This window comes from Gouania willdenowi, chromosome 17, assembly GCF_900634775.1.
Source record: "Gouania willdenowi chromosome 17, fGouWil2.1, whole genome shotgun sequence".
Lineage (NCBI taxonomy): Eukaryota > Metazoa > Chordata > Actinopteri > Blenniiformes > Gobiesocidae > Gouania > Gouania willdenowi.
In genome coordinates this window covers 8,220,707-8,235,535 of record NC_041060.1, presented here as the reverse complement: position 1 = coordinate 8,235,535, position 14,829 = coordinate 8,220,707, and the positions used below count along the sequence as shown (strand labels likewise).

The 14,829-nt window shown below is 38.1% G+C and overlaps 1 protein-coding gene and 1 long non-coding RNA gene across 13 annotated transcripts in view; one reads left to right on the top strand and one right to left on the bottom strand.

Annotated features, from left to right (window-relative positions):
- LOC114479087 (uncharacterized) overlaps window positions 1-14,829 on the top strand; it is a 33,643-nt gene that overhangs the window by 16,935 nt on the left and 1,879 nt on the right. For 4 of the 12 annotated variants that reach the window (XR_003675946.1, XR_003675945.1, XR_003675944.1 and 1 more), the window contains exons 5-7: window positions 858-973; window positions 7,137-7,277; window positions 13,927-14,021. This is a non-coding gene — a long non-coding RNA (uncharacterized LOC114479087). Of the gene's footprint in view, window positions 1-857; window positions 974-7,136; window positions 7,278-8,498; window positions 8,583-9,691; window positions 12,032-13,625; window positions 13,683-13,926; window positions 14,022-14,829 lie in introns of all 12 variants that reach the window. The other 8 variants (XR_003675950.1, XR_003675952.1, XR_003675948.1 and 5 more) reach the window with 8 other exon arrangements.
- LOC114479083 (myosin-7-like) lies at window positions 575-11,851 on the bottom strand. The gene is made up of 38 exons (XM_028472541.1): window positions 11,720-11,851; window positions 10,688-10,898; window positions 10,457-10,600; window positions 10,222-10,378; window positions 10,114-10,141; window positions 9,915-10,023; window positions 9,737-9,829; window positions 9,587-9,650; window positions 9,410-9,508; window positions 8,943-9,046; window positions 8,717-8,855; window positions 8,508-8,626; window positions 8,268-8,417; window positions 8,014-8,184; window positions 7,625-7,934; window positions 7,401-7,474; window positions 7,114-7,319; window positions 6,770-6,893; window positions 6,521-6,657; window positions 5,758-6,013; window positions 5,274-5,516; window positions 5,019-5,195; window positions 4,801-4,946; window positions 4,628-4,718; window positions 4,173-4,562; window positions 3,951-4,077; window positions 3,761-3,879; window positions 3,493-3,689; window positions 3,246-3,429; window positions 3,012-3,177; window positions 2,816-2,940; window positions 2,419-2,727; window positions 2,130-2,333; window positions 1,478-1,774; window positions 1,269-1,373; window positions 1,088-1,183; window positions 860-994; window positions 575-702 (listed from the first exon to the last, which is right to left on the bottom strand). Exons 2-38 carry the CDS (start codon window positions 10,886-10,888, stop codon window positions 682-684), a joined length of 5,817 nt encoding a protein of 1,938 aa, XP_028328342.1. The 5' UTR covers window positions 10,889-10,898; window positions 11,720-11,851; the 3' UTR covers window positions 575-681.

The following is a 14,829-nucleotide window of genomic DNA, read 5'->3' as shown; positions in this document are numbered from 1 at the left end:
CGCTGTGTGGTTCTACTTTTAGACTGGCATGAATTGTCACTAACGGTAGTCTTTTAACTTTCAAAGTCTTTTTTTTACGTTGTTTATTTGACCTTTTATTATTCAGTTTGAAATGTGAAAAGCAAATACAAAGTTCAAAGTCAAATACATTTTAATTTATTTGTTTATAATAATAAACACATTTTTTTTTTTCTTTTTCAAAATAAAATATTGTATTGTGTCAATCTTGTGAACCCAACAACTTGTAACTTATCGTATCATAAGCATCCCTACCCTAGTCTTATTAGTACATAGGTGACCATAATTCATAAAACGTATAATTAAAATTGTTTCATTATCCCAATAACAATTATGTTTTGTCTTAAACATAGTTGTAGTACTTAGTAAGATGTTTCATTTAATCTTATCGCTAACCCTATATCTCCTGTTCTTTGACTTTTGCCACCAATAAAGTGTTGAATTCTGTCTGTTTTACTTTGATTTTGTTTTTATTCCTGTAATATACTTAAAACGATGTTTTGGGATTTACACTTCCTTATTATTGGTTGAAATTATGATACAAAATAAGTCAAAAGCCATTTCTGATGCAGTGATTTATTCTACTAAACAGACACACATGCTTAAGGAGACAACCTAACACAGGCAAGAAGTGTCTCAGAAATCTTGTCCCTTCTGAGTGTTTTACTCTGCATCATATCTGGTCTGAAAGAAAGAAAATATCAAGAGCGTTAGATAGCCGGGTTATTGGTTTTATATTGACTTACTTTAACTGCACCTAAACATAAAACCTATAAGTGGGCTAGACAAGAATTCAGCTGGAATATTGAAACTAACTTTGAAGTTGTGTGCACATACAGACCTTTGATCCAACATCACGGCTCTTGGCACGCAGCTTGTTGACCTGAGACTCTGCAATATCTGCTCGCTCATCCGCTTCGTCAAGCTCATGCTGAAGCTTCCGAAACTTTAAAAGGTTAGTATTTGCCTGTTCCTCCTACAGAAAAGACACACCATATAGTTTGCTCAAATAGAAACTCATGTTTATAGGTCTGGATTAAAAGTGCTGATGAAAATTATCATTACTTACAGCATCTTCTGTAGCTTTCTTGTAAGATTTGACTTTTAGCTGCAGCTTGTCCACCAAATCTTGGAGACGTGCAAGATTTTTGCGATCCTCCTCAGTCTAAACGACAGGTCAACACATTCAATACAATTACATAGAAACATTTCTTTTAACCTTTAAAGTATTATTTCACATTGAAAATTACCTGATAAGTGAGTTCCTTAATGCGTCTTTCATACTTTCTCACTCCTTTAATGGCATCATTTGCCTTTTTTTGTTCACTTTCTACTTCGTTTTCAAGTTCTTTGACCTGCAGGATGTATAACACAATAACATACTTACAAAATTAAAGTAAAGAGAGGAATATACATATATATTACAGATGTCAGTGATGCCAAAACCTAATAAATGTACCCTGGCCTCCAGCTTCTGAATCTGCTTCTTGCCGCCCTTCATGGCGATCTGCTCAGCCTCATCCAGACGGTGCTGCAGGTCTTTGATGGTTTGCTCCATGTTCTTCTTCATGCGCTCTAGGTGAGAGCTGGTGTCCTGCTCTTTCTTCAGCTCCTCTGCCATCATGGCCGCATCAGTGATGGCCTTCTTGGCTTTTTCCTCAGCATTTCTGCACTCCTGCACTGCATCTTCCACTTCAGTCTGAAGCTGGGATGCGTCAGCCTCCAGCTTCTTTTTCTGATTTATAAGGCTGGTGTTCTGTGTGTGCAGTAAATTTTAAATATAAAAAAACTATCATTAACTCGCAAAGCATTTGCATCTGTATTTGAATCCAACACTACTTTGAACATAAATAATTTTTGACCAGAGCCAGCCTTGGTTTCTTTAAAACCCTTCATCAAGATATGTTTTGTTTTGTCTGTCTAAAGAGAACTTTAAGATACAGACAAACTCCCTACAATCAATGTCGGTGATTTCAAAAGCACCCAAAGGATAAACTTCAATGAATATACATAATGTGAGTTCCTGGTGAAAAATCAGCACATACTCTTTAAGGAAAAGCAAATCATACTTGGTATAGTTATAGTTTTTGTAATACTTAGTTCTACAGTACCTGTGAGTGCAGTAACTGCACTCTCTCACTGACGTCCAGCAGCTCTTGCTCTGCAAGTTTGCGGCTTCGCTCAGACTGATCCAGAGCACCTCTAAGCTCCTCCAGTTCAGCTTGAAGCAGGTTATTGCGCCTCTCAACAATGGCAATGTTCTCTTTAAGATCATCATTGGCTCGCAGAGACTCATCGAGATGGAGTTGGGTATCCTTGAAGATAGAGGCCAAAATAATTATCCAAATCTGTATACACAGTAATGAAAAAGAAAGCTAGATTGTTCTGAGTCATTCAGACCTTTAGATGTGCATGAAGAGCCTTAAGCTGCTTCTGGGCCTCGGCCGTCTGCCTGTTGGCTTGGCTCAGCTGGATCTCCATATCATTGAGATCTCCTTCCATCTTCTTTTTCAGACGGAGAGCTTCATTCCTGCTGCGAGTTTCAGCTTCTAGAGAGTTCTGGAGGTTGTCCACAATTCGCTGCTGGTTTCTCTTTGCTTGCTCCATCTCTTCATCTTTCTCTGCAAGCTTGCGCTCAATTTCAGCTTTAATCTGGTTAAACTCCAACTGGGCTCGAAGGATCTTCCCTTCTTCATGCTCCAGTGAGGCCTGTGGATTAATGAATTCATAGAGCATCATTAATCTGTTCTTATGTAAATGTTCATTAAGTCAGCTAGGAGAGAACATGTAAACACACTTCAGCTTCTTCCAGAGCTGCCTGTATGTCAGACTTTTCTTGTTCCAGCTGTTTGCGAATCTTCTCAAGCTCATGAATGCTCTTTCCATTTTCACCAATCTGTTCAGTAAGGTCCGATATTTCCTCTGGAAACCAACCAGTAAAAATCAGTATATCTCAATGAAAGTTAAAAAAAAAATGTGTGTGCAAATATTACCCTGCAAGTTCTTGTTTTCTCTCTTCATGGTCTCCAAATGTTCAAGAGATTCTTCGTAAGAGTTTTTCAATTTGAAAAGCTCAGTGCTTAAAGACCTGGCTTCCTTTTGAGAGCTCTCCAGCTCAACTTGGGACTCTTCATATTTTTGTTTCCACTCTGCCAAGACCTAGAAAAAAGTTCATATTTTAGATTGAGGTTGTAATTCCCACACCAACGATTGTTCTAAATCCAAACCTTATCAAAGTTTCTTTGCTTCTTGTCCAGAGCAGCAGCAGCAGCATTAGACCGCTCCACATCCACCATGAGATCTTCAATCTCATTCTGGAGTCTGTGTTTGGTCTTCTCCAAAGAGGAACATTTAGCATTTACGGCTTCAACAGCCTCTTCTGCATCCTGCAGACGCTGAGCCAGCTTCTTCCTGATTCACAAGATAATTTGTTTTTACGGTCTGGTAATTAAAGTAAAATGACGTGAAACTCACTTGGCCTCCTCCAGTTCTTCAGTCCTCTGGATGGCATCAGTTTCGTACTTGGTTCTCCACTGAGCCACCTCAGTGTTGGCCTTGGACATGCCTCTCTGCAGTTCACCCTTGGCCTCCTGCTCCTCCTCAAACTGCTCCCTGAGGAGGTCGCAGTCATGATGAGCAGACTGCAGTGCATGGGCCAATGCATTTTTGGCCTAAAAACAAAGAACAGACTAAGAATTTCTACTGCTACTGTGCTCTCATATATTTGTCCCATTAGTGTTACCTTGACTTCTTCCTCCAGTTGTCTCTTCAGATCTTCAATCTGTTGAGTGTAAGATTGCTTCCCTCTGGTCAGTTGAGAAACCAGAGAATCCCTTTCCTCGAGCTTCCTTTGAAATTCACCTAAATTAAACCAATTGAAAATAACTTCTCAATGTCCAGAATGCAAAACATTTTTTAAATACAATCCACACCATTTTCAGTTTGAAGCTTTGCTTTCTGCAAGGTGAAGTCATTGATGGTTCGTTGTCCTTCTTCTGACTTTGTTTTATATTCATTCATCTGATCCTCCAATGACCGGCACATTTTCTCCAAATTGTTCTGTAAAATAAGGTGAGGATAATAATTTGCATAGTAACAATTAAGTGATAATTATTAGCCAGTAAGAGACCCTGAGAAAGGAAAGCCATATCTACCTTCCCCTTAACGATATGTTCCATATTGGAGACAACATCATCCAGCTCCATTCGGAGCTCACTCTTCTCCTTCTCCAGTTTCTGTTTGACTCTCTGCAGGTTGTCTATCTGCTCTCCAAGGCCAGCAACGCTGTCGGCCTGTTTCTTCCTCAGTGTGGCAGTGGTAGCTTCATGTGCCAGAGTAGCCTCTTCGAGGTCTCTGCGAAGTTTGAGGAACTCAGCCTCCCTCTTTTTGTTCATCTCGATCTGTGCACTTGTTGCTCCTCCAGCCTCTTCCAGCCTCTCACTGATCTCCTCCAACTCTCTGGCCAAGTCTGCTCTCTGCTTCTCCACCTTAGCTCGGGCAGCTCGCTCTGCTTCAAGCTCTTCCTCCAGCTCCTCAATGCGAGCCTGGACCAGGATGAAATAGAAGACTTAACAAACAAATCGGTTTGGTTTGTTTAGTTAAATTGTACCTGCAACTCTTTCAGTTTCTTCTGGAGTTGGGCACTCATTGCTTGTTCATCTTCGATCTTTCCATTGAGGTGACTAATTTCAAAGTCTTTTCTGTAAAAGGAAAGAATAAATAATTAATACCTCATCTATATTGCACATTGTGTTTTTGTGTTTAGATAAAGTCAATTGATACTTTTTCAGCCTCTCTTCGAGTTGCTGTTTATCGTTTTCCAGGTCCATAACACTCTCAAGAGTCATTTTCAGGTCTCCCTCAAGCTTCCGCTTTGCTCTCTCAAGGTCCATGCGGATTTTCTTTTCTTGCTCCAAGGACCCTTCAAGCTGAGAACAGTAAAAATACACTTTTAGGTTATTCATAATTTATGCTTTATGTCTTATTTCTTGAATTCTTACATCATCCACTTGCTGCTCCAGCTTAACTTTGGCCTTTGTTAGAACGTTGACTTTGTCTTCTTCACTCTGTAGGTCATCCAGTGTTTGCTGGTGAGCCTCCTGCAAGGCTTTCTTCTCTTTGGTCAGCTTTGCAATGATTTCATCCTGCGCAGCCATCTCCTCAACCAGGTTTTTAACCTAAAACAAATGATAGCTTTAGTTGGTGCTCCTGGAGAATGGTTGGATGGTGTGGCTGCTGTTTAGAGTTAGGAGCACCTTGTTTTCAGTGGCATGTTTTTCTTTTTCCACTTTGGCTAGACTTAATTCCAAATCATCGATATCTTTCTTCAGCTCAGAGCATTCATCCTCCAGCTTCCTTTTCTTTGCTGTCAGTTCAGCGTTCATCTCTTCTTCATCCTCAAGTCTTTCTGTAAGCTCTTTGATTTTTGCCTCCAGTTGAATCTTGCTCTTGATCAGCCCCTCACACCTTTCTTCAGCATCACCAAGATTATCTTGCTCCTATGATTTTTGGAAATACGCTACATACATTAGAAGTGAACGTGTGACTGATTAATATTTGAATCCCAAAGAGAGGGGTTAGTTAATAGAAAATACTCCGATCACACCCATTGTGGTCCAAGACCCACAATATGCTCCCTATAGACTCCCCCAATGTGGCTGCCCATTGCTCAGCACAGGAACAGAGGAATCATTTAAATTGATTTATTGTTCTTTTAATTATTAATGGTTTGAAACTTACTGCTTGTACTTGGATTTGCAGGTCATTCTTCTCTTGGAGAAGTGTGACCATTTTTTCCTCCAGCTCTTTCCTGCGGGCTTCTGATTTTGCGAAAGCCTCTTTGAGTTTGGCAAACTCCTCTTTCATGTTGGCCATCTCTTTCTCAGTCTCAGCTGATTTCAGCAGTGGTTTTATCTTGAAGTACATCTTCATCCAAGGCCAATTCTTGACCCCCATGAAGGCACGGATGTTCCACTGGATTACAAGAAGTGCATCCCTGCCAAAGATAGATAAGGACTGACAGTGTTCTGATAATATAGCAAATTTATAGTAAATATTTAATTCCTTATTGTAATTGAGTTTATAATTCTCAACAAAAAAGACAAAGCTTAATGATGTTTTGTAAGGTCCCTGGTCAACTCATGTCTTCTTGTTATGAGGTGCCAACACTTTGCTGTGATTAATGTTTTTGTTTTAATGATAATAATAATGACAAAAATATTAGTTATGTTTATAGTCTGTTAACTTAGAGCACAAATAAAGAAACCTTGTTTTTATGTACTAATGTATATTAGCTACTTCTGTACAGGTGCCCCTAGTCAGTCTCAGTTCCAAACTCATTCATGCACTGTTATTTGCATCGACAGTTTGGAGTAAAGTGTCATGTCCAGGGACACATTTTCCAAGATCGAAAAGTACAGATATTTTCTCATCCTTTACCAAGCTGTTGCATTTGGGAAAGGTAATGAGAAATATTTTTCCATAAGGTCTGAGGTGTACATACCTGCGTTCTACAATCTTTTGGAATTCCATCCTTGCTAGAACACCTCGGGATCTAGCTTGAATCCTGGTGATGATCAAAGCTAAGCGGTCATCTCTCATCTCTTCCAGCAAACCAAGTAAACCAGCTTTGAAGAATACCTAAGAGTCAATTGGATTGACACATTGGTATCTTAAGGGCCCATGGTGCATTGGTATTATAAGCTAATGTAATTATTAGGACAAACTTATTTGTATGAAATATTTCAGTTACCTTGGTATGTCCCAGTTTGTACTGGTTATGGTCTATGTCCAAAGAACCAAGAAGCTTCTCCGAAGCCTTCTTGTTATCAATGAACTGTCCCTCAGGAATGGCATTTGGGTTTAAAATGCGGTATCTTTGAAAACAAAAAGTCAATAGTTTGTTTATTCGTGGTGATAAAAAGCACCAGTAAGTATGGTCAAGTCTCCAGCTTGTTGAGCATGTTACTAGTAATATTCACTTGAGACATTGTTAGAAGAGAAATTAAATTGATAAGAAATTCATAACAAGTGCTTCCAGCATGTGGTTCTAGCATATACAGTATATTTTGGGCTACTTTTTTTTAATGATAGTACCTCTGCTTGAAATCTCCATATAGGATCCTATTGGGAAATCCCTTCCTGCAGATCCTGATGCCTTCCAGCACACCATTACAGCGCAGCTGGTGCATCACCAGAGGGTTCTCCATGGCCCCAGGAGTCTTGGTCTCATTGGGGATAATGCAGCGCACAAAGTGAGGGTGAGTGGACCTCAAGTTGGTCATCAACTTGTTCAGGTTCTCCTGAGGGTGTATCACAAACAACAAAGATCTGTTTGACAATTTCAGATCACTCTTGCATTAAAATTACTTGACTGATCTTACCCTGTGTAGTGCTGAAACGGTTTGGAAGGATGAACCTTTCTTTTTGCTGCCACCTTTACCTTTTCCACCAGATTCTTGGGGTAAAAAAAATGCAATCATCAATCAAGGTTAAAACTATACGAAACAAACATATTTATGTTGTTTTAAACAATTGTTTATCCACTACCATGTAAAAAAGGCTATTTCCTCTGAACCAAACCCCTACTTTTCGTTTAAATGCGAACCTGAATCAGCTCCTGCATAGTTTGCAAAGAGTGTATTGAGCAGCTTAAGATTTGACTTCTGGTAGAGCCCGACGACAGTCTCATTCAGAGGGTCTTTGTTTTTCACCAACCAGTTGTTGATGTTATAATCAACAGTCCCAGCGTAGTGCATCAGGGCAAAATGAGCCTCTGGTTTTCCTTTGATGATTCTGGGCTTCTGGAAGTTTCCTGATTTTCCCAGATGATTGTCATAAAGCTTGGCTTTGAAGGTAGTGTCAGAGGCTTTGGGGAACATGCACTCCTCTTCAAGGATGGACATGATGCCCATGGGCTAAAGAGGCAAGTGTTTTTGATCAAAATAACATAATTAAGCTGTTATATGGTGTTAATGGAAAATCATATATTCTTACCTTCTCAATCAGGTCAATACAGGCCTGCAGATCCATACCAAAATCAATGAAAGTCCATTCAATGCCTTCTTTCTTGTACTCTTCTTGCTCCAGCACAAACATGTGGTGGTTGAAGAACTGTTGCAGTTTTTCATTGGTGAAGTTAATGCAGAGCTGCTCAAAGGTGTTGAACTGTTTTGGGGGAAAAATAATACCAATTCCGGTAGTTCATGTGAGTCCGCAAATAACATTTATCACTGTTATTTTTAACTTACTTCAAAGATCTCAAATCCAGCGATGTCCAGCACACCAATGAAGTACTGACGGGGCTGCTTGGTGTCCAGAGAATTGTTGATTCTAATTACCATCCAAAGAAACATCTTCTCGTACACCGACTTAGACAGTGCACCAATAGCATAGTTCACCTGATAAGAAAATACATTTAAACCATCATAAATATTCATTGTATGATATGAATTTAATCAAAACTCTTGTTTCTTTCTCAGTTCACTCACCTGGGCAACATTTTGTCCCTTGGTGACCCACTCATTGCCTACTTTGACTCTTGGGTGACACAGACCTTTGATGAGGTCAGCAGAATTAAGGCCCATCAGATATGCAACTTTGTCAGCATCTGAAGTGACATACAAGCATTTTTTTAAAGATCATCACTGCTGTCTGTTGCCTTCATCATCATTTATTTAAATGTTAAAATGCATCTTACCCTCAGTGCCATCAGCCTCTGCTTGCTCTTCTCTCTGTTTCTGCTTAAACTTCATATTACCATGATGCATAACCGCACCAGTCAGCTTATACATGCTGTTTTTTTCCTCTTGAGTGAATCCCAGCACATCAAATGCTTCCTGAATGAGTTATTTTTAAAGTAAGCGTATGGTGTTTAAACCTGATGTATAGCTTCACTTTTACATATCCAGTTAAATTCAACTCACATCAGTGGCCATCAGCTCTTCTGAGTCATTGATGGAGGCTACAGTCGTCTCTCCTTGGGAGATGAATGCGTAGTCATAGGGGTTATTGGTGATGAGCAACATATCTAAGGGAGACAAAATGCATACAAACGTAAAAGTTATTTTCTACATAAATTTGCCCAAGAGTTGGTAATGTACAACATAAAAAAGCCAGATGCTCTCCTACTAAATAACTGGAGGCTGATATTTGCAAATGAATCGCTATTTATAGTTTGGGTAAATGTGCATCAGACCTAATGATTACAGGGACAAAGTGTTGAGTCAAAAGAGCAAGAAAGTTGATGTGACTGGATAATGTTATGGGGCTGCCTAAAGTGGGGGAATAATTACTTATACCATCAGTGAATGATGCCAAAACAGAAGGAGTAAAGAGCCGCTGCTTGTCGACCGCTGTATTAACCCAGATGTTATGGTGAAAAAAATCATACCCAGGAGTTCAGGTTTCGCCTGAGACAAGATCTGGTAAAAAATGTGGTAGTCCCTCTCAGCTTTGAGCTGGAAGGTCACACGAGACTTTTCCAGAAGATCTGATGGTAAAAAGCATGATTAATTGCGAAGCATTAATTTTCTGCTTTCAAATATATCACTGAGACAGTGTTACTTACATGTTTCAATGTCAGCAGAGGCCAGTTTTCCTCTGTTGTCAAAATGAATTCTGATGAATTTGCCCTGAGATAACGATAATTGTGCTTTTTTTGTTTTTTATTTAGAAAAACCATTGGAGAACGTCACTGCAGTCCACTGCAGACACTTACAAATCGAGAAGAGTTGTCATTCCTGATGGTTTTAGCATTTCCAAAGGCTTCTAATGCAGGGTTAGCCTGGATGATTTGATCCTCCAGGGTTCCCTGGTTTGGAGCAATAATGGTATTTGATTACATCTTGCCACACATGTTTTCATTTGGCATACCTTAGTACTGATGTAAAACATACCTTCTTTTCAGCTGCAGCATCCTTCTTCCCAGATGGGACAGCTGCAATGCTGGCAAAGTACTGAATAACACGTTTGGTGTTGACAGTCTTTCCAGCTCCGGATTCTCCACTGAGTTACAGATAGACAGATTGTTTTAGTCCAAGACATGCTGAGTGACTTATGACTGCTGTATAGATTGCTGTTGAAAGTTTGACTTACGTGATGAGGATTGACTGGTTTTCTCTGTCTGTGAGCAAGAGATCATCCCATTATCAGTCAAAATGTTTCTGTTTAGAAAAGACTTTAGGCTAAGACTGTTGTGTGTACCTGCCAGCATGTACTGGTAGGCGTTGTCAGAAATGGAGAAGATGTGAGGAGGAGCTTCACTCCTCTTCTTTCCCCTGTAGGCATCAACCACCTCCTTGTTGTAGACTGGCAGCCCCTTGTAGGGGTTGACAGTCACACAGAACAGCCCAGAGTAGGTCTGTAGAAAAACAAACAGGGAAACATCTGTGTCACTGAATCAGAAGAATGATGCTGACTGTGCTTTTTCTTGTCATACGTAGATCATCCATGCTGCATAACGCTCTTTGAGGTTAAACAGCACAGCTGGTTCATTGAGGAAGGTGAACATTGCCATGTCTTCAATTTTATCAAACTTTGGCGGGTTCTGTGGATGAACGTCACAGTCTTTCACAGTGATGGTCTGTAGAAGGAAAAATTATCACATTCAACATCCCTCATAACAAATAAAAAAAATAATATCTTGATACAGAGCTGGCGATTTTTTTACCTTTTTAAACTCTGTTTCAACCGTGACTTTGTCACCATCTCTACTAATGATGGATGCTTTAACAAACTCCTTTTCGGCATCAGGAACGAAGCACTCTTTCTTCATATCAAATGGACGAGTCTGTGCCTCTAAACGCTCCTTGTCTGACTTCCTGAGGTAAGAAGCAGCTGCCCCAAACTCTGCCATGACCGCGTCCCCCATGACTCAAAATCTGAAACCACATTTCAAAGTGATTTATTTTTGTTACAGCTCCTATACAATATAACGTGGACATGAGCTTAATCTCATACGAAAGTCCAAACTATTTTTCCATAAAGAGGATCAACCATATCAACACAACAATTTAAAGGGGTACAATTATACAAAATAAAGTATTGAAATAAATATTTGGGTATGATGAAGCTTGAATGTGTTGATTAACCTGAAGTATACTTTCACAGTGTAAGCTACACTGTAATACAGTATTGCAGAGGTTCCCAACATTTTTCGGGTCGTGACCCCATTTTGATATCACAAATGTCCGGCGACCTGAGATAAGTTTTTTTTTTCTTTCTAGAATTAGTTTTTGATCATGTTTTTTAAAGTGTGTTACATATACAGAGTAACCAGGGTTAGTGCACAAAGTGACAAGTGCACCACCTCAGATATTTTTCTTCTGTATTTAATTTGAAATAGATAAATAAGCATGTAAGTCTAGGATAAAGTTATTTGACATTTATTGTGTGTGATGTTTATTTGAAAAGGAATAATAATTAAACATTTTTTAAAATATATTGGGTTTTTTTTGGTTTTTTACCCAGTACTAGACATGTCAGGCGACCCCATTTTAACATGGGGTCCTGACCCCAAGGTTGAAAAACACTGCAGTAAGGTCTCATAACATTAAACGCAGACATCAAACAAAAAAAGTTTGCCAAAGGGTGGATTGTACTCGAGAAGTTGATGATTGATCAAGGTTCTTCTGTTAAACCAGCACAAGAAGTAACTATATCATCTTTAAAATGACAGTTTCATAAATAATGATGGACTTACCTTTGACTCTCAACCTTAAATCAAAAGCAGTGATGATGGCAACCGTCGCTTCGTTAATAAAGGCTTGTTATCCACCAAATATGGCATAATTTTTTTCAAGAAAGATGACACATTAAAATAACATTCTCCTAATTGGGAACTATGTATGACAGCTATTTGTTGCTTGCAACTTGTGACACACAAACACAATACACAATAGACAGTACAAAGAAAGGGGAGGGCAAAAGGTGGGGTTGGGTCAGCTCGATATCAAATGACAATTTTTTTAAGCGCACAAGTTATAGCAAGTCAACTCCTGCTGTTGCCTGGAAGGTAATGAGAGTTTTAATTGAATGCATGGTTTACTGGGACATTTGTCTTATCTATGTTTATACGTACACTTCTTTGATGGAAAAAAAGGTCAGTGAAGGCCAAATGTTTCATGTCTTCTACTTTAGCGGAAATATAACTGGGTGTGAAGCCATTTGCAGCTAACAAGTAATTTAGATTATTTATATCATATCAAGTAAAGGGGTCTAAAAATAGCCGTATCGACTGTATTTCCTTTGTTTTCCCCTATTAGCCCTCAGCATTCCCATTAGCATAACGTTAAAATCCCAGAGAGGAGGATCAGCTCTGACATGTGCGCTCGCTGATTTTTATTCTTCATTTAACACCTTATTGAGGACAGTGCGGGAGTCGTTGGGTCGTGTTTGGTTGCTATTTAGCAACACTGAGTTCGTTAAAGGTCAGCCAATGTGAAGGGGGTGGCAGTGTAAAAAGATCTCCAAAGTCACTGCTGAGACAATAAAGTGGAGCAGCTGTTGTCAAGTGAGAGCTGAGGTCAAGGACTTTGTGTTATCACTCACCACTGGGTTTATCCACCTCTGTCTCACACTGCCATCATGGCATTGTTCCTTCTCCTTTGGCTTTGAGGACAAAGATAACCCTGTGAAATTCTTGTCTGGATTTTGTCCCTGGAATTGTGAAGGGTGGCCTTTGAGGGAAACGATGCAGCTGAGCTTTAGTCTCTGATGTCAGAAGGGATCGAGGATGGCAATGTCAAAACATAGGCGTAGCTCCAGGGTCACTACTGTAATTAAGCAGTTTTTATGCTTGGATTAGTCAACTGGATGAACTGTGATGTGGTTTACCAAACATTTGCACTTATTGCTGTCCATGTTTACTTGTTTTGACCATCAACACTGTATCATTTATTTGAACACTGTTAAATAAATAACTACGATGGCATTTTAGGGCCACATTCAAATGAAATAAAAATCAGGGCACTAAAAAGTTGTATAACTTTAAGAATAAAATTGTAATTTAATTAGAATAAAGTCATATCTTAATAGAATCATAATTTTATAAGATGAAAGTCATAATATTCTAAGATAAAGTTGTAATGTTTTGAGATTTAAGTCGCAATACTTTGAGAATAAAGTCGTAATTTTATGAGAATAAAGTTGTAATTTTATGAGCATAAAGTCGTAATTTTATCAAATCACAGTCATAATATTCCAAGATAAAGTTGTAATATTTTGAGATTAAAGTCACAATATTTGGAGAATGAAGTTGTAATTTTATGAGAATAAAGTTGTATCTTAATAACATCGTAATTTTTTAAGATTAAAGTCATAATATTCCAAGATAAAGTCATAATATGCCAAGATAGTCATAATATTTTTCGATTAATTTAGTAAAATTAAGACTTAATTCTCCCAAATATTATGACTTTAATCTCGTAGTGCTCGGATATATTTTTGTTTAATGTGGCCCTAACACGCCATTTTAGATGCTCTTGTGTGTGCAGTATTTGTTTTGGCCCATTGGAGTTGAATTGCAGTGTGTATACAGGTTGATATTTGATCAGTCCTTTGCTGTTGCATAGAGTCATTCTCATTCTCAGCTGTCTAAATCCCTGCAGACATCTTCCTATGATCTGTTGCCCCTTCCTAGCTGACATCCTACACCCTCCTCTAAGGTAAGGCCAGTTGTTCTCGGAAAAAGAACAAATGGTGCTACCTTTAGTGCTATTGGTGATAGGTGCTAAATAATTCTTAAGCCTTTTTTAAACATCACAGTCAAACATGATGGATAGTGGACACAAGACTACAGCACAAAGCTTACACATTAAAGGTTGTTCAGTTCCTAAGATGGCTGAAGAATGGATAAGTAGGAGAACTGTAAAAATGAAGAAATTAAATGCTTATAAATTCTCTTTGCAGGCAACAGAAAACTAAGAATTACAGCCATTTGGGAGTGGTCTCCTCCATCCTTCTGACAGTGCAGAATTACAGCTTTATTCCTGCGGATACATGAGGTACAGTAAAACTGTCATGATTTAAAAACAGGGCATTTGTTTATAATTTTATTTTACTTTTTCAACTTATTGAAAATGATCCAAACTAATTTTTTCCTATTTTTTTCATGTCATTTTTTTTAATTTTTAATTTTTTTTAATTTTTTATAATTATAATTTAAATTAATTTGTATAATTATGATATCATTTTATGATTTTTATAATTTGTCAATTTGGTTTTCCTTTATTTTTAATTGTGTTTTTTTCTCTTGTATCTTTGCAAAATAGTTTTTTCCCCTTTTTTAAATAAGATATAATGTTTTAAAAAAAAATATATTCATTATATACCTTAATACTTTTTACACATCTATATGTATACACAAATATAATTTTAAATGTAATTATTATCTGATGTGGTATCTATACTAAAGTTTCGTGCTGAAAAATAATTGGTACCAAATGATTTAAATATTACATTTTTAAAATGCATCAATGTGGTTGTTGTTTTGTTTTTTGCTTCATACAACAGATAAGGCTTTTTTGTTTGTTCATACCTTGCATCGTCACTTAAAAGTGTAGAATATTTTGTCCTTCGAAAATATATAACTTTTAGGATGCCTGAACCTTCAATTTAATTCATTTGTGTCGTGATCTGAGAGTTTTTACTGTTTTTTTTTTTTAATTTCATATCAGATACAAACATCAGTGTCAGTATTATTATGCTATTTGTAAAAGGAACATGAGCCAATGGTTTTAGTGCTGTACATGTTGTTTATCAACATTCATTTTGTGTTAATTTCTTTCGTCTCGAGTGGGTGAATAACTTCAG